This window comes from Colobus angolensis, unplaced genomic scaffold, assembly GCF_000951035.1.
Source record: "Colobus angolensis palliatus isolate OR3802 unplaced genomic scaffold, Cang.pa_1.0 Scaffold145, whole genome shotgun sequence".
NCBI lineage: Eukaryota > Metazoa > Chordata > Mammalia > Primates > Cercopithecidae > Colobus > Colobus angolensis.
The window spans coordinates 3,134,887-3,161,592 of record NW_012114544.1 but is presented as its reverse complement, the minus strand read 5'-3'; the positions used below and the strand labels follow the sequence as shown (position 1 = coordinate 3,161,592).

At 35.9% G+C, this 26,706-nt stretch overlaps 1 protein-coding gene across 3 annotated transcripts in view; it reads left to right on the top strand.

Moving 5' to 3' along the window:
- The window catches only part of SCLT1 (sodium channel and clathrin linker 1), a 211,297-nt gene that overhangs the window by 41,381 nt on the left and 143,210 nt on the right, over positions 1 to 26,706 (top strand). Inside the window, exons 3-6 of one of the 3 annotated variants that reach the window (XM_011935615.1) lie at positions 7,983 to 8,041; positions 8,576 to 8,648; positions 12,968 to 13,023; positions 13,931 to 15,421. In XM_011935615.1, the coding sequence (XP_011791005.1) occupies positions 7,983 to 8,041; positions 8,576 to 8,648; positions 12,968 to 13,023; positions 13,931 to 14,036 (294 nt within the window). In that variant the 3' untranslated portion in view covers positions 14,037 to 15,421. Of the gene's footprint in view, positions 1 to 7,982; positions 8,042 to 8,575; positions 8,649 to 11,856; positions 12,864 to 12,967; positions 13,024 to 13,930; positions 15,422 to 26,706 lie in introns of those variants that run through there. The other 2 variants (XM_011935614.1, XM_011935616.1) reach the window with 2 other exon arrangements.

The window sequence follows — 26,706 nt, the reverse complement described above, 5'->3', positions numbered from 1 at the left end:
AGACATCTACAGAACTCCCCACCCCGAATCAACAGAATATATGTTATTTCCAGCACCACATCACACTCATTCTAAAATTGACCACAAAATTGGAAGGAAAACACTCCTCAGCAAATGCAAAAGAGTGGAAATCATAACAGTCTCTCAGAACGCAGTGCAATCGAATTGGAACTCAGGATCAAGAAACTTACTCAAAACCACACAGCTATATGGAAACTGAACAATGTGCTCCTGAATGGACTACTGGGTAAATAACAAAATGAAGGCAGAAATAAAGATGTTCTTTGAAACCAATAAGAACAAAGACACAATGTACCAGAATCTCTGGGACATATTTAAACAGTGTGTAGAGGGAAATTTATAGCACCAAATGCCCACAAGAGAAAGCAAGAAAGATGTAAAATTGACACCCTAACATTACAATTAAAAGAACTAGAGAAGCAAGAGCAAACAAATGCAAAAGCTAGCAGAAGACAAGAAATAACTAAGATCAGATCAGAGGAGAGCTGAAAGAGACAGAGACATGAAAATTCCTTTAAAAAATTAATAAATCTAGGAGCTGGTTTTTCTAAAAGATCAACAATATACATAGACCGCTAGCCAGACTAATAAGAAAAGAGAGAAAAATCAAATAGACACAATAAAAAATGATAAAGGAGATATCACCACCAATCCCACAGAAATAAAAAACTACCTTGAGAGAATACTATAAACACCTCTACACACACACACACACACACACACACACACAAACTAGAAAATCTACAAGAAATGGATAAATTCCTGGACACATACACCCTCCCAAGAATAATCCAGGAAGAAGTCAAATCCCTGAATAGACCAATAACAAGTTCTGAAATTGAGGCAGTAAATAATAGTTTACCAACCAAGAAAAGTCCAGGACCAGATGGATTGACAGCTGAATTCTACCAGAGGTACAAAGAAGAGCTGGTACAATTCCTTCTGAAACTATTTCAAACAGTAGAAAAAGAGGGTATCCCCCCTAACTAATTTTATGAGGCCAGCATCATCCTGATACCAAAATCTGGCAAAGATACAACAGCAAAAAAGAAAATTTCAGGCCAATATCCCTGATGAACATCAATTTGAAAATCCTCAATAAAATACTGGCAAACAGAATTCAGCAGCACATCAAAAAGTTTATCTACCACGATCAAGTCGGCTTCATCCCTGGGATGCAAGATGGGTTTAACATATGCAAATCAATAAACATAATCTATCACATAAACAGAACCAGTGACAAAAACCACACAATTATCTCAATAGATGCAAAAAAAGGCCTTTGACAAAATTCAACAGCCCTCCATGCTAAAAACTCTCAATAAACTAGGTATTGATGGAACATATTTCAAATAATAGGAGCTATTTATGACAAACCCACAGCCAACATCATACCAAATGGGCAAAAACTGGAAACATTCCCTTTGAAAACCGGCACATGACAAAGATTCCCTCTCTCACCACTCCTATTCAACATAGTATTGGAAGTTCTGGCCAGGGCAATGAGGCAAGAGAAAGAAAGAAATGGTGTTCAATTAGGAAAAGAGGAAGTCAAATTGTCTCTGTTTGGAGATGACGTGATTGTGTATTTAGAAAACCCCATCGTCTCAGGCCAAAATCTCTTTAAGCTGATAAGCAATGTCAGCAAAGTCTCAGGATACCAAATCAGTGTGCAAAAATCCAAGCATTCCTATACACCAATAGCAGACCAATAGAGAGCCAAATCATGAGTGAACTCCCATTCACAATTGTTATAAAGAGAATAAAATACCTAGGAATACAACTTACAAGAGATGTGAAGAACCTCTTCAAGGAGAACTACAAACTACTGCTCAAGGAAATAAGAGAGGACACAAACATGGAAAAATGTTCCATGCTTATCGATAGGAAGAATCAATATTGTGAAAATGGTCATACTATGCAAAGTAATTTATAGATTCAATGCTATTCCTCTCAAGCTACCATTGACTTTCTTCACAGAACTAGAAAAATACTACTTTAAATTTCATATGGAACCAAATAAGAGTCTGTATAGCCAAGACAATCCTAAGCAAAAAGAACAAAACTAGAGTCATGCTACCTGACTATACTGCACTGCTGCACTAACCAAAACAGCATGGTACTGGTACCAAAACAGATACATAGACCAATGGAACAGAACAAAGGCCTCAGAAATAACACCACACATCTACAACCATCTGATCTTCAATAAACCTGACAAAAGTAATGGGGAAAGGATTCCCTATTTAATTAATGGTGCTGGGAAAACTGGCTAGCCTCAAGCAGAAAACATAAACTGGACCCCCTCCTTACACCTTATACAAACAGTATCTCATGATGGTTTAAAGACTTAAAATTAAAAGCCAAAACCATAAAAATCCCAGTAGAAAACCTAGACAGCACCATTCAGGACATAGGCATGGGCAAAGACTTTATGACTAAAACACCAAAAGCAATTACAACAAAATAGATAGATGGGATCCAGTTAAAACTAAAGAGCTTCTGCATAGCAAAAGCAACTATCATCAGAGTGAACAGGCATCCTGCAGAATGGGAGAAAATTTTTGCAAGCTACCCATCTGACAACGGTCTAATATCCACAATCTGCAAGGAACATAAGCAAATTTACAAGAAAAAAACGACCCCATCAAAAAATAGATGAAGGATATTAACAAACACTTGTCAAAAAAGACATTTATGTGGCCAACAAACATATGAAGAAGCAGCTCATCATCATTGGTCATTAGAGAAATGCAAATCAGAACCAAATGGAATATCATCTCACACCAGTTAGAATGGCGATCATTAAAAAGTCAGGAAACAATAGATGCTGGCAAGTTTGTGTATAAACAGGAATGCTTTTATACTGCTGGTGGGAATGTAAATTAGTTCAACCATTGTGGAAGACAGTATGGCAATTCCTCAAGGATATAGAACCAGAAATTCCATTTGACCCAGCGATCCCATTACTGTGTATATACCTAAAGCATTATAAATTATTCTACTATCACATGCACACATATGTTTATTGAAGCACTATTTACAATAGCAAAGACTTGGAACCAACCCAAATGCCCATGAATGATAGACTGGATAAAGAAAATCTGGCACATATACACCAGGGAATACTATGCAGCCATAAAAAAGAATGTGTTCATGTACTTTGCAGCGATGTGAATGAAGCTGGAAAGCATTGTCCTCAGCAAACACAGGAACAGAAAGGCAAACACTGCATGTTTTCACTCATAAGTGGGAGTTGAACAATGAGAACACATGGACACAAGTAGGGGAACATCACACACCAGGGCCTGTCGGGGGTGGCGTGTAAGGGGAAGGAGAGCATTAGGACAAATACCTAATGCATGCAGGGTTAAAACCTAGATGACAGGTTGATAGGTGCAGCAAGCCACCATGGCACGTGTATACCTATGTAACAAACCTGCTTGTTCTGAACATGTATCCCAGAACTTAAAGTAAAATAAAAATTAAAATTAAAAAACTGTCATCTGCAAATAAAGAAAAAGAAATAGTGCTGGAAAAACTCGGTATCCATGTGCCAAAAATAAGTCATCCCTGTCTCTTACCATATACAAAAATCAACACAAAATGGACTAAAAAAATGTAACACCAAACACTATGAAACTGCTGGACAAAAACATAAATGTTTCAGTACATTTTCCTGGGTAAAGGTTTTATGGAGAAGACCTCAAAGGCATAAGCAAGAAAGGCAAATATAGACAAATGGGATTATATCAGTCTTAAAAGCTTCTGTATTGTAAAGGAAACAGTCAACAGAATGAAGAGAAATCCAGCAAAATGGGAGAAAGTATTTGAAAACTATTCATCTGACAAGAGACAAATGTCCAGAATGTATAAGGAGCTCAAACAATTCAGCAGTTAAAAGAAGAATCCAATTTAAAAATGAGTACATGAACTGAATAGACATCTCTAAAAGAAGACATACAACTGGCCAAGAAGTATATGAAAAAAATGCTAAACATTTAGTCATCATTAGAGAAAGGCATATCAAAACCACAGTGAGATCCCATCTCACCCCTGTTTGAATGACTTTTGTCCTAAAGACAAGCAATAATGGATGCTGGTGAGGATGTAGAGAAAGGGGAACCCTCATACACTGTTGGTAGAAGTATACATTAGTTTGGCCACGGTGGAGAACAGTATGGAAGTTTCTCAAAAACATAATAGTTCCCTAGAACTATTATGTTTTCAAAATTTATATGAAAAAGGACAAGAAGAGCTAAGACAATCTTGCAGAACAACTACACTTGGAAACAGATACTACCAGGTCTTAATATTTACTATAAAGCTATAGTAATTTGGTTAGTATGGTATTGGCCAAGGAAACAAGCCAGTTAAACAGAATGAAGTTTGGAAATGGCTTTACACATACCAGACTTTCATTCAGAATAAAGAAAAATGAAGTTTGATCTCTACCCAAACTACTCTCATATGTAATTTCTGCCTTGGTTGCATATCTAAATGTTAAGATGAAGCTTTTAGAATAAAACTTGAGGGAAGACGTTATGAGCTTATAGTAGGCAGGATGGCTTAAACGGGACATAAGCACTAATCATAAAGGAAAGAACTGATACACTGGGCTACTTCAAAATGAAAGAACTTATGTTTTTAAGACACCATTAAGAAAGTAAAAAGATAAGCTATGGAATGGAGAATATATTTGTAATCTTGCAAAAATCTAGAATATTTGAAGAATGTCTTCAAATTAATAACTAAAACAATTATCCACTAGAGAAACAGGTCACTTCACAAAAGGGAGTATTTAAAATGCTTAGTAACTGTAGAAAAGAGTCTTCAACTTCATTGTTTATCAAATAAATGGAAAATCAAACCACAATGAAATACTACTACATCCACTGGCTAGAGTGAAAAGCATAACTCCAAGTGTTGACAAAGATGTGGAATAACTCTCATACACTGCCTATGGGAGAGTAAATTGGTAAGATTTTACTTCAGAAAATTGTTTGACATTTTATTCTAGATCTGACTGATACAGACCTTATGAGTCATCAGTTTTACCTGTAGGTATACCCATCAGAAATGCCTATACCAAGACCTTTTCAAGAATGTTTGTAGCAGCACTATTTATAATAGCCAAATAATGAACAACCCAAATACTTCATTTAATAATAGCATAGCCAGACACGGTGGCTCACACCTGTAATCCCAGTACTTTGAGAGGCCAAGGCAGGCGGATCACGAGGTCAGGAGATCGAGACCATCCTGGCTAACATAGTGAAACCTCATCTCTACTAAAAATACAAAAAATTAGCCAGGCGTGGTGGTGGGCACCTGTAGTCCGAGCTACTCAGGAGGCTGAGGCAGGAGAATGGCATGAACCTGGGAGGCGGAGGTTGCAGTGAGCCGAGATCATGCCACTAGAGCGAGACTCCATCTCAAAAATAAATAAATAAATAATAATAGAAAGCGTAAATATATTGTGGCATACTTATAAAGTGAAATGGTATATGTCAGTAAGAATGAACTAACCAAAATTACCCACAGCAGTAAGAATGAATCTCACAAACCCAGTGGTAAGCAAAAGAAGCCAGACATAACAGAAAATATACTGTATGGTTATATTTTTATGATTTTTTTAAAAAAACAGGCAAAATGATTTCATACTGTTAGAAGTCAGGATTTGGGTCCCACATGGAGCCTGGGGGTAGTGACTTAGGGGTTTAGGGATTGTTGGTTATATACACAGTTCTCACTTTTTGCAGTACCATGTTAACTGAAACTTGTATGTATCAGAACTTTGTACTTACTTGGATTTGATGTTTCCACAGAACTGTGCAAAATGAAGACACTTATACCAATATGCAAATTGAGGAGTACTTGTGTTGCTTGATTTGTGTTTTGGTTACATGAGTATATTCACTTTGTGAGAATTATTTAGCTGTATACTTATAATTTACACAGTCTTCTGTATGTATGTAGTACTTGAATAAAAACAGTATTGATTATCTTCCTTTCATCCACTCATTCTCACCATTCAATGCCTCTTTCATGGTATGTCTTTATTCTTATTATTGTTCCTTGCTTATTTGCCTGTCTCTTCCTATAACTCTACAATCCATTCAATGGATAAGAACTATGAATTGTTTGTTCATCTTTGTATTATTTACTGTACCTCCCATGGGCCCTTACACATAGTAGGTAAATAAATATTTACAGAGTAAAATACTAAAAATTAATTAAGTGAAACTTTAGAATTCAGAAGCTTGAGTTATGCTTCAGAATTACTCTTTAATATGTATGTGATCATAAATACTTTCTCCCTTCAAAAAGCCAGAATATTACAGATGCTTTTAGTGATCCCTTTGACCACCTTCCTTCTCTGTCCTATTTTCTTCTCTCCACCCCTAGAAATAACTTCTTTGTTTTTTATTATATATCTATTTTGATACATATAAATTTAGTTAATTTCTTGAACTACTTATGGGATTCTATTGTATCATTTTTTATTTATTCTGTTAAAAGACATTTTGTTAGCTATGTTTTATAGTAAAGGCAGCACTGAAAAACCTCGCACATCTTGTGTTTAAATGTTTCTCCATATGCCATAGATACAAAATTTCTGGTCATGCTATGAATGCTATAGGTCTTTTAACTTTGCTTATGGTGTCTTTAGCTGTATAGAAGTTTTAAATTTGGATGTTGTAAAATGTGTCAGTCTTTCCATTTATAGGTTTTGCTCCTGGTGTCTTCCAGCTAACAAATGTAATTTGAGCAAAAAAGTATGGCAGGCGCTGCTTGAGATATTTGCAAACAAAACAGACAAAAATTTCTGCATTTGTGAAGTTAAGAAAACATTGTCTAACTCAAGGTCAATAATGCATTTTCTTGCGATAATTGTTAAAATTTTAACAACATTTGGATTTTTATCTATATTTTTCCATTTCGTATGTGCTAGAATCTAATTTTGTTTTGTTATCCAGTACTATTTGTTGGATAGCAGTACTGTGTCCATTCGATTATAATTCCTCTTATTTTATATACCACATACCTATAAATGCTTGAATCTATTTCTGGGTTTGTTATACTGTTGAGTTTGTTACTGTACCTATAGCATACTGTTTAAATTGCTGTAGCATTGTGGTGTTTTGCTATGTAGTAAGCCAAGTTCTTCTCTTTCTTTTTTCTTTTCCTTTTTTTTGGTGAGATTATCTTGGCTAATTTTTCACACTTACTCTTTCATGGAACTTTTATAAATTATTCTATTGGAACTTCATTTTTGAGTGCAATGAAGTTGTAGTGAATTTTAGAGAGCTGACATACTCAAAATATTGACCGTTGCACCCATAGATGAATGCTATAGTACCGTGTTTGTTTAGATTTCCTTTTATATCTTTTAGTAAAGCTAATTTTCTCAATAAGCTCCTGTACCATTTTTTGTTTGCTTTATTCTCCAGATATTGTTTGTCATAGTAGTGAATAGGATTTTTTATTTTACATTTTCTAATCATTGCTGATATTTGAAAAAGCTAGTAATTTTTTTTTAAGTGTTCATTTTCTGTCTGGTGACTTTTAGTGTATTCTCTTACTAGTTCTAATAATTGGTAGATTATACTGAGTTTTTAGGTAAATGGCCAAATTGTTTGTAGACAATAATAGCCTTGCATCTTGCTTTTCAACCTCTAAATTGTAATTGATGTAGATTTCTGGCAGATATTTTTATCGAATTAAGAAAAGTTCCTCAAATTTCTAATTTGCCAATGGTTTTTATTATGCATGGGTATTAAATTTACCAAATGCTTTTTAATATAAATTGAGATTATTATTTTTTCTTTTTCTCTCATTATGAATGACAAATAGATTTTCTAAGGTTATGAAAATTTAATTGCATTTAATATTAAATCACTATCAATTTTGGCTAGAATGATGTGAGGACACATTTTAAGATGCACATTCTCTTATAGAAAGCTGTCTGCCAAGGAGAAGGAGACGACACATTTGAAAACCTAGTGTTTGACCAAAGGTAAAGTATTAACCAGACTAATATCATTTTCTTAGTTATATTTAATTATTATTAAAGTAATTCTTTTAGTATCAGGAATGTTTGTTTCATGGTCTGCTGTTATTAAACTTAAATGCTTTGTTCTTGAATTGACAAGAAAAAGCAAGTATTACAGGGCCTACAAAATTAGTTCTCAGACAGGAATGATTTTACCCCGTTTCCCCAGGAGATATTTGGCAATGTCTAGAAACATTTTTGCTTGTCACTACTGTGGAAAGTGAGGCTGCTACTGTCATCTAATGGGTAGAGGCCAAGGATTCTGTTAAACATCCTTCAATGCACAGATTAGCCACTCCACAACAAAGAATTTTTCAGTCCAAAATATTAATTGTGCAAATATTTAAAACTCCTGGTTTTGGAAAAAAGGGCAAAGTTTTGATTGCATGAGTAGACTAAACATAAAATTTTTATGTATAATTTATTTCACTTGCTATATATTTATTAAACTAGATGGAACAGAATATGCTTTATTTTTATTGTCTTTTTTTTTTTTAGCTTTTTAGCTTCTCTTATAACTGAGTATGATAAACATCTAGGAGAACTAAATGGGCAGCTGAAATATTATCAGGTATGAAATCATAGTTATGAGGCTTTTATAATATTTCATTATGAAAATAAAAAGTAAAATAGACTCCCTCTTTTTAAAAAGACATTGATAAGAAAGAGAATATTTGCTGTAACTAACCAATTGGTGGCCCTCTGTAAATGTGTGTGAATGTATGTATGTGTATATGTTTGTTTAAAGATTCTCTTCTAGCTGGGTGCAGTGACTCACGCCTGTAATCCCAGCACTTTGGGAGGCTGAGACAGGAAGATCATTTGTGCCTAGGAGCTTGAGACCAGCCTGGGTAACATAGTGAGACTCATCTCTTTTTTTTTCTTTTTCTTTTTTTTTTTTTTTGGAGATGGAATCTCACTCTGTTGCCAGCCTGGAGTGCAGTGGTGCGATCTTGGCTCACTGCAACCTCTAACTCCCTGGTTCAAGCTATTCTCCTGCCTCAGCCTCCCGAGTAGCTGGGATTACAGGCATGAGCCACTGTGCCCAGCTAATTTTTGTGTTTTTAGTAGAGATGGGGTTTCACCATATTGGCCAGGATGGTCTTGATCTCCTGACCTGGTGATCCGCCCGCCTTGGCCTCCCAAAGTGCTGGGATTAAGTTAGCTGGGTGTGGTGGTGTGCACCTGTGGTCCTAGCTGCTCAGAAGGCTGAAGTAAAAGAATTGCTTGAGCCTGGGAGGTCGAGGCTTTAGTGAGCTGTGGTCAAGCCGCTGCACTCCAGCCTAGGCAACAGAACTGGACCTTGTCTCAAAGAAAATAAGTATTCTCTTCAGTTTTGTCTTTTAATTCAGTGTTTCCTTGCTCTTGCTGTCTTGCATGAGATATTTCTTAGGTGCTTAGAAGAATCTCTTAATCTCATTATTGTTTGCTTACATCTCTCTATTTTTAACCTAAAACTGTCTCTCATCCTTTCATACCTTCCTCCTTACCTCATTCTATCTGCATTTCCCATTACTTGCAGAATGGATTATCATTTTGGGTCCCAGGGCTTATGGAGAACTGAAATAATAGCACAAAATTGTTTAGGGTACAATTTGAGTTTCAATGAGCTACATGTTTAGAATATACCTAATATTTATAATGTGTTTATTTGATCTGAAAATGTCTTTTAACGTTTTCCCCTAAAATTTTGACCTTTCTGATACTGTGATAACCATATAATAGAAGTATTTCTTAAATAGAACTTATATGTCTCAAGCTAAGCCTATCAGGAGGCAATGACCTCTCTTTATTAGAGCTTGAATATACTCATGATTGTGTTTGGTTTAGATACCAATTCCTGGATAAATACAGTTGTAGCAAGGATGGCAGAGTTGGATTTCATTAATGCAAATAGAAGAGAGTATAATGACTTTATATTAAAACACCCTGGCCAAGTGTGTTGGCTCACATCTGCAATCCCAGCACTTTGGGAGGACAATGTACGGAGATCCCTTGAGGTCAGGAGTTTGAGACCAGCCTGGCCAACATAATGAATTTCCGTCTCTATTAAAAATACAAAAATTAGCCAGATATGGTGCCATACACCTGTAATCCCAGCTACTTGGGAGGCTGAGGCAGGAGAAATCACTTGAACCCGGGAGGCAGAGGCTGCAGTGAGCCGAGATGGTGCCACCACACTCCAGCCTGGGCAACAGAGTGAGACTCTGTCTCAAAAAAATAAATAAATAAAATATAGTAAAGCAGCCCCTGAGACTGATTTCCTCAGAATGGGGCCGTGTGTGTGGCAGACACTAAGCACTTTCTCCCTTCCTTTTCTTTCTATGCGTGGACATGAAGGGATCCTACTGTATACTTTCAAGTGTAGCACATAGTAGGCCCTTAAATATTTAATAAATGATTAAATGCCAAGGTTTATGGGAATAAGATGATTAGAGCTAGCTTAATAAGCCCTTACTTATCAATTAATGCATTGATATATAGCTTTACTAAAAGAACACATAATGCTTCCAGTTGCTAAAAATAAAATTAGGTTCTTTCACTGCATTTGAAATTATGTAGGCTTTCATTTCCAAGGTTATTTCTCAAATACATAAACGTACAAAGTTGTCCTCTAGACCCAAATATCAAATAAAAGCATTTCATTAAAATTATAGTGTCTTTTATCATAAAGTCTTTCTGGTCTTTACTGTGTATTTCTTAGCCTGTAGTCATTTAAATTTAGGACAAGCATAGTAATGTCTTTTAATCTTCCTAGCTGACAATTAAAGAGCAACGGAAAGCTCTCTTTTGCACAGATGATATTTTCCTTTTGTTTTCAGGAGTAGTGAATTTAAAGTTTCTGCTGAATTTACTCTTTCTAAATTCCTATAATAACATATTATGTACTTTGGTTGTTATAACATAGGATAGCTAATTATCTTGAAATTAAATTCTTTTAAATTTTTTATAATCTGATTCGTATATTTCTTTAATCGGCTATTTTACTAAGATGTTTAAGTTTGTTTTTCCATTTTGCATTCTTTACCGCCAGAGGGTGATCACTGAATTAATTACAAGAGAGAAATAAACTGTGCTAGAAAGCCTAAGAGTCTTTGATGATAAAAATAATTGCTCCTTCTTTTAGAGAAAAAAAAATGTTGACAGCTAAGAGTGGTTGCTCAGATAGATGTGATTGATTAGAAGTACTAGTTCTTATGACTTATTGACCTAGTCAAAAAATAGTGTATCTCCAAAGCAGGAAAAGTAGCACTGCAATTCTCTATATGGACAATTTTTTGCCAGAAAATATAAATAGAAGGGAAAAATTTGATGATGTGAGAAATACTGTGTGGATTTCACTTCCTTCCAAATGTAAATATTTTGAAATATTTTACAGTAAGGAATTTATAGTGAGAGTGTTACAATCCATCTTTAGTCTTAGCTAATGAGTATATATCTTACATAATTGTTTAAGAGTAATAAACATTCTTTAAGATGCACTGATAGTTTTGCAACTTTTAAAGATGAGTTTATTGGCTGCAGTGGGCTGTGATCATGCTCTCGAGAACACTCCAGCTTAAGAGACAGAGTGAGACGCCATCTCAGGGAAAAAAAAAATTATTAAAAAATTATAAAATCAAGATAATTGCTACAATAAATCCAAACCTCTTGCCATGGCATTCTCAAAACCCTGTACCTGTCTTTCCAATTTTATCTCTCACTGTATCGGTCCATATATGGTCAGTGCTCAATTATCTGGTAGTGAATTAATTCATGTTGGTTTAATTGTGTTTCAGGCATAACGGGGACCTTGGAAAAGTTCACCTTTCAAACCAAATTTATAGTTAGCATTCACTATTCTGATCTCCTAGACCAAGCTGCCTTTATCTTCTCTGGTTGAAAGGGAGAGAAAAAGGCTTGGAGAACTGCTTGTTCCACCTGTCCCTTGTGAAGGTGTACTCCAGGATAAGCTTCTCTCCTTTAGCCTAGGAAGCACAATCAAGACTAATACACAATCATCAATTGATTACAGTTTTAAGTGAGATTTTGCATGCTTTTACATATAAATTCAGGGTATTTTTTTCGGGGGGTGTGTGTGTGTATGCTTTCCACTTTCTCATTCACACTTACTGAGAGTTTACTTATTTTTTTGCTATTTTGCTTTTACTCATATTTTCACCAATTTTAAATGCTCTTTCTTTTTCTTTTGAAATCCTAACATCTTTTTACTCCTTCAGAGAGCATTAATCAGATCTTCATTTAATTCCCTTTCTAGTGTGCATTTTAGTCTTCCTTGTATTTTAGTTAGGTGTTTTTTTTTTTTTAAACCATCTTTCCTACTATTTTTCAATGAGCATGTCTGTTTACCTTAACAGCCTTGTATGGTACAGAGAGTTTAGATAGTTAATGAAGGTGGTGAATCAGAGACTGAATGAATGACTGCTAAAAAAGACCTCCATTTTCTTCTTGCTGTTAGCATTTTACCTTTTGAAATACTAGAAAAATACACATGCTTATATGGGCTTCACTAAACTGAGGTGAATTAACTAAGATATACATTCAAGATACAGGAACCATCTGGTATTTGTTATAGTGACATACTCCAGAATATCTTTCATCTGTTTTTCACAGCTACAAGTCATAGGAATTACATTTATAAATATTTCCCACTGTGTTACATAAAATCTTTCTATTTTATTTATATTTTATTTAAAATGAATGTTTTATTGTATTCTGTTTATTAGTAAACTATCCATATTAATTATCACTTTGTTAGAAATAAAGAATAAGTCTTTCTAATCTGACACTAGACCAGTGTCAGAATCTGATTGCTTACGTGAGTGATCTACTTAATGGAGAGCTGATTGTCTGGAAAATGTATTGCGAAACCATATTTTATTCTTTCAGAAACAAGTGGGTGAGATGAAACTACAGCTTGAAAATGTCATCAAGGAAAATGAAAGGTAAATCAATTAACTATTGGTTTTATCTTTTATTGTCTTAGGTAACTTTTATTTTTGTTATTTGATATTTGATAGCTATAATATTAATAGTTAAGAATGTGGACTCTGGGGCCTGATTTTTCTATTTGACTCCTAGCTCAATTACTTGTTAGCCATATGACCCTGGACAGGTTACTTCCCTTTCTGTTTTAGTGTCCTCTTCTATAAATCAGATATCATGATAGAACCTATTTCATAGGGCTGACTGTAAGGGATAAAGTAAGTACTTGGAGTAGGGGACAAAATAAGCACCTTACAAATATTAGCAATCAATAATGTAGTATATAATATATATGTATACTGGAAAACATATTGATAAAATGAAAACTTCTCAACATACCACTCAGCTTGAGTGTTAAAATGTTGCCAATACTGGTGCATCTGTCCATGATTTTCTTCCATTTCCCATCCTTCTCTTTCTCTCTGCCAGAGATAAACACTATCTTGAATTTTGTGTTTATTATTCCCTTGCTTTTACAGTTTTTTTATAGGTATGTGTATCTCCAAGCAATATACTTTTTAGTTATATATTTTTAAAGACTGTATAAAAATGGTATCTAGTGTTCTAGGACTTTTTTATTCAATAACACAAGTGCAAGAGTTTCAAGAAAGGAAGTTGCTGAATTATAGGTTATATGAATAGCAATTTTGCAATATAATATCAACTTAATTTCCAAAATAGCTATACCAATTTACACTCTTACCAGTGATATTTATGAGTTTATATTGATCCATATCTTTTAATAGCTGTGGCTCTTGTTAAGCTTCCTAATTTTCATCATTTTGACTGTTAAATACTTTTTTATTGTGGTTTTAATATGCATTTTCCTGAATACTAATATTGTTGACTTTTTTTTTTTTGAGACAGAGTCTTGCTCTGTCTCCCAGGCTGGAGTGCAGTGGTGCGATCTCTACTCAGTGCAAGCTCCGCCTCCCGGGTTCGTGCCATTCTCCTGCCTCAGCCTCCCAAGTAGCTGGTACAGGCGCCTGCCACCATGCCCAGCTAATTTTTTTGTATTTTCAGTAGAGATGGGGATTCACCATGTTAGCCAGGATGGTCTCGATATCCTGACCTCATGATCTGCCCGCCTCAGCCTGCCATTGTTGACCATTTGTATGTTTATTTACCTGTGTGGTTTTCTTTTCTCATAAAATGCTTGTTCATATATTTTCCCCATTTCTACTTACCTTTTTCTTATTAAATTGTCAAAGTGCATTATGTGATCTGTATTCTGAAAATTTGTTGATGTGCCAGTCTCAACGCAGTAAACAATAACCATTCTAGAAATTTCAAACAAGAAAGGATTTAATTCACTTACAGTTAAGTGCTACTAAATCATTGGTTTTACAGTTACACCTCAGAGACTATAATCCTGAGGTCAGGAATTTATGGTGCTACCACCATCCCTATTACTACCATGGCAGCATCGTTTCCATAAAGCTGCAGACTTGATATTGGAAAAAGGACCATATGATATTGACTACAAGAGACATTTTTGTCTATCCAGTTTTACTTACCAGCCACTATATCAACAGAAAAATGATCTCAGCTCACTTCTGCCTTCTATATCTCCCTTCAATGCCTCTCACTGGTAAAATTTTAATCTTATCCACAACTTCAGCTGCAAGACATCTGGACAATGTAGTTTGAGACTTTTCGCCCCTGGGACAGAGGCCAGAATATGGAAGGGGACAGAAATAAATAATTAGTGCCAGTGGTTCATAGAACACATTCGATAATAGGTGTTTCAAATCTGTATTCCCAGAATGTGGTGTGTTTGATTAACAGAATTTTTTTTCTTTTTTTTTTTAACTTAAAGTATTTGAATCTCTCACTCTTCTCCTGTGGTTATTATTCTTTGTATCTCCCGTAAGAAGTCCTTTCTCAGCCTAACATCATAGAGATCTTCTCTTATGTTTGCTTCTAAAAAATGTTTAAAGCTTTTCCATACCAAGTTTCTTAACTTTAACCCATAAAATTCATATAACTGGACTGAAATCTGATACATCTTTTTTTGTTGACTTTTAACTAAATATCCAAAGTTTTTTTAGTTCTAAATTTATTCAAAACATGGGCTCTTTTAAAGTTTGACATTCTTTTATTGTATTCTATATTATACAGTAATTTTATTTTTATTTTAATTGCATTTATTTTAGTGTAGCTATATTTGAATTAATACATGCCGTTCCTTAAAATTACATAGCACACCCATGGAATTGTCTTGCCCTTGGCTATTTCATGATTTTCTCTTCCTTGTATTTTCCATTAGTTTTCTTTCCTTCTGATTTCCAAAACCTTCACATATTTAAGCTGTCAGTGTTTACTGAAGTGCAAAATAAAGTAAATCTTTTAATTGGGCTTTTAGTTTTTCTCATTTATTTTTGTTTTTTTCCCATGGGAAATTTTTTTTAACCTTAATATTTTATAATTTACTCTTCTTTTCCAAAATACTTATTAAGCAGGAATATTCTCTTCCTAGTAAAGAATATTATAAAGGTTTCTGAATCACCAATATACTTAGATAAAGCTTGTATATTAATGTGCTGAGAATAGACAAGGTGTTTTATGGTTGAGATAATCATTTAATTGTTTCCTATATTGGACTTTATATTATTATTTTCATATCCAGGTCTTTTGAAGCCAATCTTTAAAATCTGCCTTCACCTATTTAACGGTAATGCAGTCATGTCTCATGAATATGTTTATTCCTAGTACAATAGGAAAGTGTAAAAAAAATGGATTCTAAGTTTATTAAAGACACTTTTGGTAACTTGATAGTGTTAATCAGGTTTTAAAATGAACTCTACTGATTATGTCATTAGGACAACATCCTACTTTTAATTATATGTTGCAGCTAAGGACTACAAAATCAAAAGAATTTATTATTTTTAAGGAAAATACCTTAAATAAATATACATGGACAGGTCTAAATAATGGAAGGTAGCAATGACGTGGATTATGTAAAAGTATACAATTTCACATTACTGAATTTTGGAAAAATTTTAATACTTACATTTGTATATCAGTGTATATTATCTGAGACTTTACTACAAATAAGAAATAATGAAGTCATTTTGTAAAACTCAGACTGAGGAAAAAGTAAAAAAAATACATATTATTATTATTAGTATTCTCCCTTCCATTTTGAAATCCTTGAAATGTATTTCATGTTGAGATTATAGAGGTTTTTGTTTTGTTTTGCTTTGTCTTGTTTCTTTCTCAATACTATTTTTTCCTCCTCTCATAACTTTCCAGAGGAAGGAAATTGAGTAAGATAATTGAATAAATGAATGAATACATGTACAGCATTTTCTGATACTAAGTAAAACAAAGTAAATTGTATTGTTGTCATTTTTTATTTTACTATTGAGGGTATGGAAGACATCATCTGTTGCCAGTACAAGAGCTGTTTTTTTCCTTCATGCATAGTCACATAACCCTAATTTTGTTCCAGTGGCAACGTGCTCAGGGAGGATGAGCTTCTTCCACAACCTGAGATAATAAATCATTGACCTAAACCAGTTTTTATGTCTTTTTGCCAGGAATTGGCTTGGAAGTGGACATGTGACCTAGTTTTAGCCAGTGAGATATAAAGGAAAGTCTCTTGTGGAGCTTCTGAAAAAGCTTTTTCTCTCTGATAAGAGGAGAGAGGGCAAAAAGAAAGCTTTCCCCTTTTCCTGCTCCCTGTCGTTTTAGAAAGTGATGTGTGAAGCTGCTATAGCCATTTTTTAACTATGTGTGTAGGTATCAGCAACATGAGAAGATTAGAAGAAGAGAAACATGAGGAAACCTTTGCAAAGTCCTTAAATGATATTATTGAGCTGCTGAAGCAAATCTGGAACTGTATACCTTCCAAGTTAATATTAGGTGAAGTAAGAAAATAGTCATTCACAACTGTTGAGTGATTACTAAATGTCAGGCACCATTTAAGGCTTTGAGATACATTAGTGAATAAAATAGACAGAAATAGCTATTCTCATTTATTTGTTGGGTGTTTTATTACTTATAGCCAAAGTGTGCTGATAAAGAGATTTAATTACATCTGTCAGGGGTTCACAAACTGTAGCTTGTGGGTCAAATCTGGCCTGCCACATCTTTTTATAAATAAAATGTATTGGATCACAGCCATGCTTAGTCATTTAAATCTTGTCGACGGCTGCTTTGTTTTATGTGCCTATGAAGTTAAATAGTGGTGACAGAGATTGAATGGCTCACAAAACCTAAAATATTTATGTACTCTCTGGTCCTTTACATAAAAAGTTTACTAATCCCTGATACATGGAATGTTCTTTCACTGCAGAATCTCTTAAACTAGTCTTTAACAGTCACTAAAAAGTTTTTTTGAAATTTAAAACTATCTGAAGATATTTAGGCATATTTATATATAGCTTTAGAACACAGACACGTAAAACTTCAACAAGATTATAAAGTTAGTATTTAGTATATAAAGTAGTTAGTATACGAATCTAGTGTGTAGTAATATTTGGCATCTTATTTTTTATTTTCTGATAGCCTGATATTTGTTTTTTTTACATTACAACTAAATATGATACAGATTTAAATAGCATTATACAATAGAATTATTTTAAAAACATTTTTATTGATGTGCTTTCATAATTTGACTAATGATAATCAATGGTAAGATATTAAATTTGATTTTACTTTCCCTAATTATGCCATTCAAGTGTGCTGACAATAGCCTATGAATACAGTATAGTAAATATTTAATATCTATTTGAAATTTGGGAAGAAGTTCATGTATATATTTACAAAAACAATAATAAAGCCATTATTTTTCAATGGTAGCCCAGAAAAAGATATTCTCCTCCCTTCAAATTGATTTGTTTATGGAATTTCGGAAGATGTGATGTAAATGCTTTTCCTGTTCTTGAGTGAAAAAGAGAAAAGAAATCTCTGGGATGACATGATCAACACCACTATGCTGGCACTACTCAAGGTCATGACACTGTGAAGAAGACTATTCCCCAAAGCCCGCCAGAATCCTGTCTGCCTAAGCTTTAATCGTGAAGTTTTAAGTATCTATTTTTAATAATCTCATGAAAAGCCAAAACTAACCTGGTTTCTCTGTGTGTCTTGGTTTATAATTGAGTTTATGTTTTTGTATTTATGTATGTATAGACCTCTCATCAAACTTCATTTTGTTACTAGTCTTAAGTCACTCTGACCTTATATTGGCTTCTTTAAACATGGTAAACTAGTTTCAACCTGAGGACCTTTTACCTGTTTCTTCTGCCTTGAATGTGTTTCTCCAGAGCTGCACAGAACTGGACTTTTCCCTTCATCCAGTCTCTTACCAGGGAGGCATTCCTAAGTACATTATCTAGCCCTGCTCTTTCCAGCCCCTCCCCTCTTTCATTTTTCTATTATCCGATTTTATTTTATTCATAGTACCTTATTACTACTTTAATTTTATTTTTTTTTTTTTTTTTTACTTTTAAGTTCTGGGATACATGTGCAGAACATGCAGGTTTGTTACATAGGTATACGTGTGCTATGGTGGTTTGCTGCACCCATAAACCCATCATCCAGGTTTTAAGCCCCACATGCATTAGGTATTTGTCCTAATGCTTTGTCTCCCCTTGCCCCCCAGCCCCCAATAGGCCCCAATGTGTGATGTTCCCCTCCCTGTTGTCCATGTGTTCTCATTGTTCATCTCCCACCTATGAGTGAGAACATGCAGTGTTTGGTTTTCTGTTCCTGCATTAGTTTGTTTTAAGAATGGTGACTTCCAGCTTCATCCATGTCCCTGCAAAAGACATGAACTCATTCCTTTTTATGGCTGCGTAGCATTCCCTGGTGTATATGTGCCACATTTTCTTTATCCAGTCTATCATTGATGGACATTTGGGTTGGTTCCAAGTCTTTGCTATTGTAAATAGTGCTTCAATAAACATATGTGTGCATATGTCTTGATAGTAGAATAATTTATAATTTTTGGGGTGTATACACAGTAATGGGATTGCTGGATCAAATGGAATTTCTGGTATTATATCCTTGAGGAATTGCCACACTGTCTTCCACAATGGTTGAACTAATTTACACTATCACCAACAGTGTAAAAGCATTCCTATTTCTCCACAGCCTCACCAGCATCTGTTGTTTCCTGACTTTTTAATGATCACCATTCTAACTGGTGTGAGATGGTATCTCATTGTGGCTCTGATTTGCATTTCTCTAATGACCAGTGACGATGAGCTTTTTTTCATATGTTTGTTGTCTGCGTAAATATCTTCTTTTGAGAAGTGTCTGTTCTTATCCTTCACCTACTTTTTGATGGGGTTGTTTGTTTTTTTCTTGTAAATTTGTTTAAGTTCCTTGTAGATTGTGGATATTAGATCTTTGTCAGATAGATAGTTTGCAAAAATTTTCTCCCATTCTGTAGGTTGCCAGTTCACTCTGATGATAGTTTATTTTGCTGTGCAGAAGCTCTTTCATTTAATTCAATCCCATTTGTCAGTTTTGGCTTTGTTGTAATTGCTTTTGGTGTTTTATTCATGAAGTCTTTGCCCATGCCTGTGTCCTGAATGGTATTGCCTAGGTTTTCTCTAGGGTTTTTATGGTTTTGGGTTTTACATTTAAGTCTTTAATTTATCTCGAGTTAATTTTTGTATAAGGTGTAAGGAAGGGGTCCAGTTTCAGTTTACTGCATATGGCTAGCCAGTTTTCCCAGCACCATTAATTAAATAGGGAATCCTTTCCCCATTGCTTGTTTTTGTGAGGTTTATTGAAGATCAGAAGGTTGTAGATGTGTGGTGTTATTTCTGAGGTCTCTGTTCTGTTCCATTGGTCTATCTTTGTGGTTTGATACCAGTAACATGCTGTTTTGGTTACTGTAGCCTTGTAGTATAGTTTGAAGTCAGGTAGCGTGATCTTTTTGTTTAGCTTTGTCCTTTTTGCTTAGGATTGTCTCCAGCTTTGTTCTTTTTGCTTAGGGTTTGACTATATGGGCTCTTTTTTGATTCCATATGAAATTTAAAGTATTTTTTCTAATTCTGTGATGAAAGTCAATGGTAGCTTGATGGGAATAGCATGGAATCTATAAATTACTTTGGGCAGTATGGCCATTTTCACAATATTCTTCCTATCCATGAGCATGGAATGTTTTTCCATTTGTTTGTGTCCTCTCTTATTTCCTCAAGCAGTGGTTTGTAGTTCTCCTTGAAGAGGTCCTTCATATCCCTTGTAAGTTGTATTCCTAGGTATTTTATTCTCTTTGTAACAATTGTGAATGGGAGTTCATTCATGATTTGGCTCTCTGCTTGCCTACTGTTGCTGTATAGGAATCCTTTGATTTTGCACATTAATTTGGAATCCTGAGACTTTGCTGAAGTTGCTTATCAGCTTAAGGAGTTTTTGGGCTGAGACAATGGGGTTTTCTAAATATACAGTCATGTTGTAGTCAAACAGAGACAATTTGACTTCCTCTCTTCCTATTTGAATACACTTTATTTCTTTCTCTTGCCTGATTGCCCTGGCCAGAGATTCCAATACTATGTTGAATAGGAGTGGTGAGAGCAGGCATCCTTGTAATGTGCCAGTTTTCTAAGGGAATGCTTTTAGCTTTTGCCCATTCAGTATAATATTGGCTATGGGTTTCTCATAAATACCTCTTACTATTTTGAGAAATGCTCCATTAATACCTAGTTTGTTTAGAGTTTTTAGCATGAAGGATGTTGAATTTTATCAGAGGCCTTTTCTGCATCTATTGAGATAATCATGTGGTTTTCGTCATTGGTTCTGTTTATGTGATGAATTTCATTTATTGATTTGCATACGTTGAAAAAGCCTTGTATCCTGGGGATGAAGCTGACTTGATCTTGGTGGATAAGCTTTTTGATGTGCTGCTCGATTCAGTTTGCTAGTATTTTATTGAGAATTTTTGCATCGATGTTCATCAGGGATATTGACCTGAAATTTTGTTGTGTCTCTGCTACGTTTTGGTATCAGGATGATGCTCGCCTCATAAAATGAGTTAGGGAGGAGTCCCTCTTTTTCTGTCATTTACAGTAGTTTCAGAAGGAATAGTACCAGCTCCTGTACACCCCATATCAACAGAATATTGATGTAGAATTCAGATGTGAATCTGTCTGGTCCTGGGCTTGTTTTGGTTGGTAGGCTATTAAGTACTGCCTCAATTTTAGAACTTGTTTTTGGTCTATTCAGGGATTCGACTTCTTCCTGGTTTAGTCTTGGGAGGGTGCATGTGTTCAGGAATTTATCCATTTCTAGATTCTCTATTTTATTTGCATAGAGATGTTTAGAGTATTTTCTGATGGTAGTTTTTATTTCTGTGGGATCAGTGTTGATATCCTCATTATCATTTTTTATTGTGTCTATTTGATTCTTCTCTCTTTTCTTCTTTATTAGTCTAGCTAGAGGTCCGTCTATATTGTTAATATTTTCAAAAAGCAACTCCTGGATTCATTCATTTTTTGAACAATTTTTCATGTCTCTATCTCCTTCAGTTCTGCTCTGATCTTAGTTATTCCTTGTCTTCTGCTAGCTTTTCCATTTGTTTGCTCTTGCTTCTCTAGTTCTTTTAATTGTAATGTTAGGGTGTTGATTTTAGATCTTTCCCACTTTCTGATGTGGGCATTTAGTGCTATAAATTTCCCTCTTAACACTGCTTTAGCTGTGTCCCAGAGATTATGGTACATTGTGTCTTTGTTGTCAATGATTTCAAATAACTTCTTGATTTCTGTCTTAATTTTGTTATTTACCCAGTAGTCATTCGGGAGCAGGTTGTTTAATTTCCATGTAGTTGTGCAGTTTTGAGTGGGTTTCTTAATCCTGAATTCTAGTTTGATAGCACTTTGGTCTGAGAGACTGTTATGAACTCCATTCTTTTGCATTTGCTGAGGAGTGTTTTACTTCGAATTATGTGGCCTATTTTAGACTACATGGTGTGTGGTGCTGAGAATAATGTATATTCTGTTGATTTGGGGTGTAGAGTTCTGTAGATGTCTATTAGGTCTGCTTGGTCCAGAGCTGAGTTCAAGTCTTGAATATCCTTGTTAATTTTCTGTTTTATTGTTCTAATATTGACAGTGGAGTGTTAAAGTTTCCCACTAGTATTGTGTGGGAGTCTGTGTCTCTTTGTAGGTCTGTAAGAACTTGTTTTACGAATCTAGTTGCTCCTGTGTTTGGTACATATATATTTAGGATAGTTAGCTCTTCCCGTTGCATTGATCCCTTTACCATTATGTAATGCTCTTCTTTGTCCTTTTTGATCTTTGTTGGTTTAAAAGTCTGTTTTATCAGAGACTAAGATTGCAACCTCTGCTTTTTTTTTGCTTTCCATTTGCTTGGTAAATATTCCTCCATCCCTTTATTTTGAGCCTATGTGTGTCTTTGCACGTGAGATAGGTCTCCTGAATACAGCACACCAATGGGTCTTGATTCTTTATCCTGTTTGCCAGTGTGTGTGTTTTAATTGGGGCATTTAGCCCATTTACGTTTAAGGTTAATATTGTTATGTGTGAATTTGATCCTGTTGCCATGATGCTAACTGGTTATTTTGCACATTAGTTGATGCAGTTTCTTCATAGTGTCATTGGCCTTTATACTTTATTGTGTTTTTGCAGTGGCTGGTACTGATTTTTCCTTTCCATATTTAGTGCTTCCTTCAGGAGCTCTTGGAAGACAGATGTGGTGTTGACAAAATCCCTCAGCATTTGCTTGTCTGTAAAGAATTTTATTTTTCCTTCACTTATGAAGCTTAGTTTGGCTGGGTATGAAATTTTTGGTTGAAAATTATTCTCTTTAAGAATGTTGAATATTGATCCCCACTCTTCTGACCTGTAGGGTTTCTGCAGAGAGATCCAGTGTTAGTCTGATGGGCTTCCCTTTGTAGGTAACCTGACCTTTCTCTCTGACTGCCCTTAATATTTTTTTCTTCGTTTCAACCTTGGAAAATCTGATGATTATGTGACTTGGGGTTGCTCTTCTGAAGGAATATCTTAGTGGTGTTCTTTGTATTTCCTGAATTTGAATGTTGGCCTGTCTTGCTAGGTTGGGGAACTTCTCCTGGATGATATCCTGGAGAGTGTCTTCCAACTTGGTTCCATTCTCCCTGTCACTTTCAGGTTCCCCAGTCAGTCATAGGTTTGGTCTTTTCACATAGTCCCATATTTCTCAGAGTCCTTGTTCATTCCTTTTCATGCTTTTTTCTCTCATCTTTCCTTCACATTTTATTTCAGTAAATTGATCTTCAGTATGTAATATCCTTTCTTCTGTTTGATCGATTTGGCTATTGATACTTTTGTATGCTTCACTAAGTTATGCTGTGTTTTTCAGCTCCATCAAGTCATTTATGTTCCTCTTTAAACTGGTTATTCTAGTTAGCAGTTCCTGTAATCTTTTATCAAGGTTCTTAGCTTCTTTGCATTGGGTTAGAACATGCTTCTTTAGCTAAGAGGAGTTTTTTTATTACCCACCTTCTGAAGCCTACTTCTGTCAATTCTCTAACCTCATTCTTGGTCCAGTTTTGTGCTCTTGTTGGAGAGGAGTTGCGATCATTTGGAGCAGAATAGGCATGCTGGGTTTTGGAATTTTCAGCGTTTTTGCACTGATTTTTCCTCATCTTCATGGATTTATCTACCTTTGATTTTGAGACTGATGACCTTTGGATGGGGTTTTTGTGTGGGGGTCTTTTATGTTGATGTTGTTGCTTTCTGTTTGTTAGTTTTTCTTCTAACAGGCCCCTCTTCTGCAGCTCTGCTGCAGTTTGCTGGAGGTCCACTCCAGACCCTGTTTGCCTGGGTATCTCTAGTGGAGGCTGCAGAACAGCAAAAATTGCTACCTGCTCCATCCCAGAGAGGCACCAGCCTGATGCCAGCTGGAGCTCTCGTATATGGGAGGTCTGTCAGCCCCTGTTGGGAGGTTTCTCCCTGTCCGGAGGCATGGGGGTCAGGGACCCACTTGAGGAGACAGTCTGTCCCTTAGCAGAGCTGGTGCGCTGTGCTGGGAGAATCCCTCTTGTCAGGATCAGCTGCTTTCTTCACAACCAGCAGGCAGGAGCGATTAAATCTGCTGAAGCTGTGCCCACAGCCGCCCCTTCCTTAGGGCAATGGGGGTTTTGTCTGTAAGGCCCTGACTGGGGCTGTTACCTTTCCTTCAGAGATGTCCCGTCCAGTGAGGAGGAATCTAGAGAAGCAGTCTGGCCACAGCCGCTTCGCCACACCCAGCCCAGACTTCCCAGCCTCCTTAGCACTGTCAGGGGGAAAACTGCCTGTTCAAGCCTCAATAATGGCGGATGCCCCTCCCCCAGCCAAGCTTGATCATATCAGGTCGACTTCAGACTGCTGTGCTTGTGGTGAAATTTCAAGCCAGTGGTTCTTAGCTTGCTGGGCTCTGTGGGAGTTGGACCCACCAAGCAAGACCACTTGGCTCCCTGGCTTCAGCCCCCTTTCCAGGGAAGCAAACGGTTCTGTCTCACTCTCATTCCAGGTGCCACTGGGGTATGAAACAGCCGCCCAGTTTTGTGCTTGAAACTCAGGGCCCTGGTGGTTTAGGCACACGGGGGAATCTCCTGATCTGCAGATTGCAAAAACCGTGGGAAAAGCATAATAACCAGTCCCTCACTGCTTTCCTTGGCTGTGGGAGGGAGTTCCCCAGCTCCTTGCGCTTCCTGGGTAAAGCGACACCCCCCCCCCCCGCTTCTGCTCACCCTCCATGGGTTGGACCCACTGCCTAACCAGTCCCAATGAGATGAACTGGGTACCTCAGTTGGAAATGCAGAAATCATCCTCCTTCTGCATTGGTCTTGCTGGGAGCTGCAGACCGGAGCTGTTCCTATTTGGCTATTTATTACCTGAAAGTACTTATCTTCTTGGTTATTATTTGTCTTTTCCACTAGAATGTATGAGAGCAGGACCCTTGTCTCTTCTACTACTGTATACCTACCACCACTGAACAGTGCTTGGTATACATTAAATTGCTCAATAAATATTGAAGGAATGATTTCATATATTAAAAATATAAACATACATATATTCATACCTGGATCTTTTTGCTGTAAAAAACAGAGGCTTGAGTCATTTTAAGTAATAAGGAATATATGATGAGGAGATACATGGAATTTTAACTAGAACTGGGAAACAGTTAGGAATGTCTCTACAGGTGTGTTCTTCATACCAGTTCATGTGGCCTTATGGTCTCCGCTATGGTGGTGCCCCTCTGTGTAGCTGCTCCTTCTTCTTTTCCAACCAAAAGACTGATTCTCTCTCTTCTCTAGTCCAAATCCTGAAGAAACCCAGTCTTGTTGGTTTAGCTAATTGCCATCACTTGTATTTGTCAACGCTTTTTATACCAGTCACCTGTTGATAGGACTGCCCTCAGAAAATATGCAAAATTGTAATCTAATCATTGGCTTCTGTCTGTGCACAGAATAGTGCATGCTGTCCCCAGAGCCATGGGCTCTGGGCAAAGGCTACTTAAGTCTGGATATGGCAGATACCATGACTATAACATGTCCAGTATATATATAAGAATGTCTTTATAGAGCACCTCACTTTGGCTTTAGACATCAGAGAAGGCTTCAGTGAGTGGATAAAATTTGAGCTGAGTCAGAAGGAGTAGGATTTCATTCTCAATGATTTTCAGAAAGAGTAGGATAAGTAGCAGATAACTGAAGAAAACATTATATGTCAAATACATTGAGGCCTTGTAATATGGCTGTGTCTCAACATATGTAAGGGAATTATGCATGATGAGACACGCATGGCAGGTAGGGACCAGATGATATAAAATTTTATATTCTCTGCTTAAGGAATTGAGCTTTTCCTACAGACCACATAGAGTGTTCTTCAGGGGTTTTAAACAGAGGAAGGGGTGCAATTTTAGAAGGATTATTTCTAATTGCACTTTAGAACTGGAGAATACCAGATAGAAAAAAAAAAATGTGTATGATTCATTGGAGGAGCATAAGAAAGGAAACAGCAATTCTAGTTTTTAGGATCTTTTGTATTAATCCCCAAAAGAAACGCTGCACTGTGGCAGTGGTATGGATATTTTCACCAAGGAGGCTTGGATTAGTGAAATCTGTCTGATGAGGTGAGGCATCTGGAGAGTCATACCAGACAGTTGTCTAGAATGGTTTTTTTTTTCATTTATATAAAGAAATACACAAAAATATACTGGCAGCTGTGGCAGGTTGCAAATGGGCTGCTGGGGTGCCTGCCTCCCTGTGGGAGTTAACCATAGTGGTTATATGTGCATATAGTGGCATATATGCCAATATGCCACTATATCTGTCTCTCTCTTCTGTCTTATTTGATTCTAAAATTCACTAACTATCCCCCTTTTCCCACCTTTTAACACCTGCAAAAGTGAGATGCAGCTGTATTCAATGGCTTGTCAAAGGTTAATAGGCAGCAGTTTTTCTTTTTAATGGTATGTAAAAGAATGATGCATCTTTTTTTTTTTTTTTAAACAATGGCCAGAAATTGTTGGTTTATTGTATTTTGATATAGATTCTCCAATTCTCAAGTGACAGAACAATGCCAGGTACACTGATTTGGAATCTTTTTTTCACATGCACAGTACAATTTATACTTCTTTTTTTTTTTTATTATACTTTAAGTTCTAGGGTACATGTGCATAACGTGCAGGTTTGTTACATA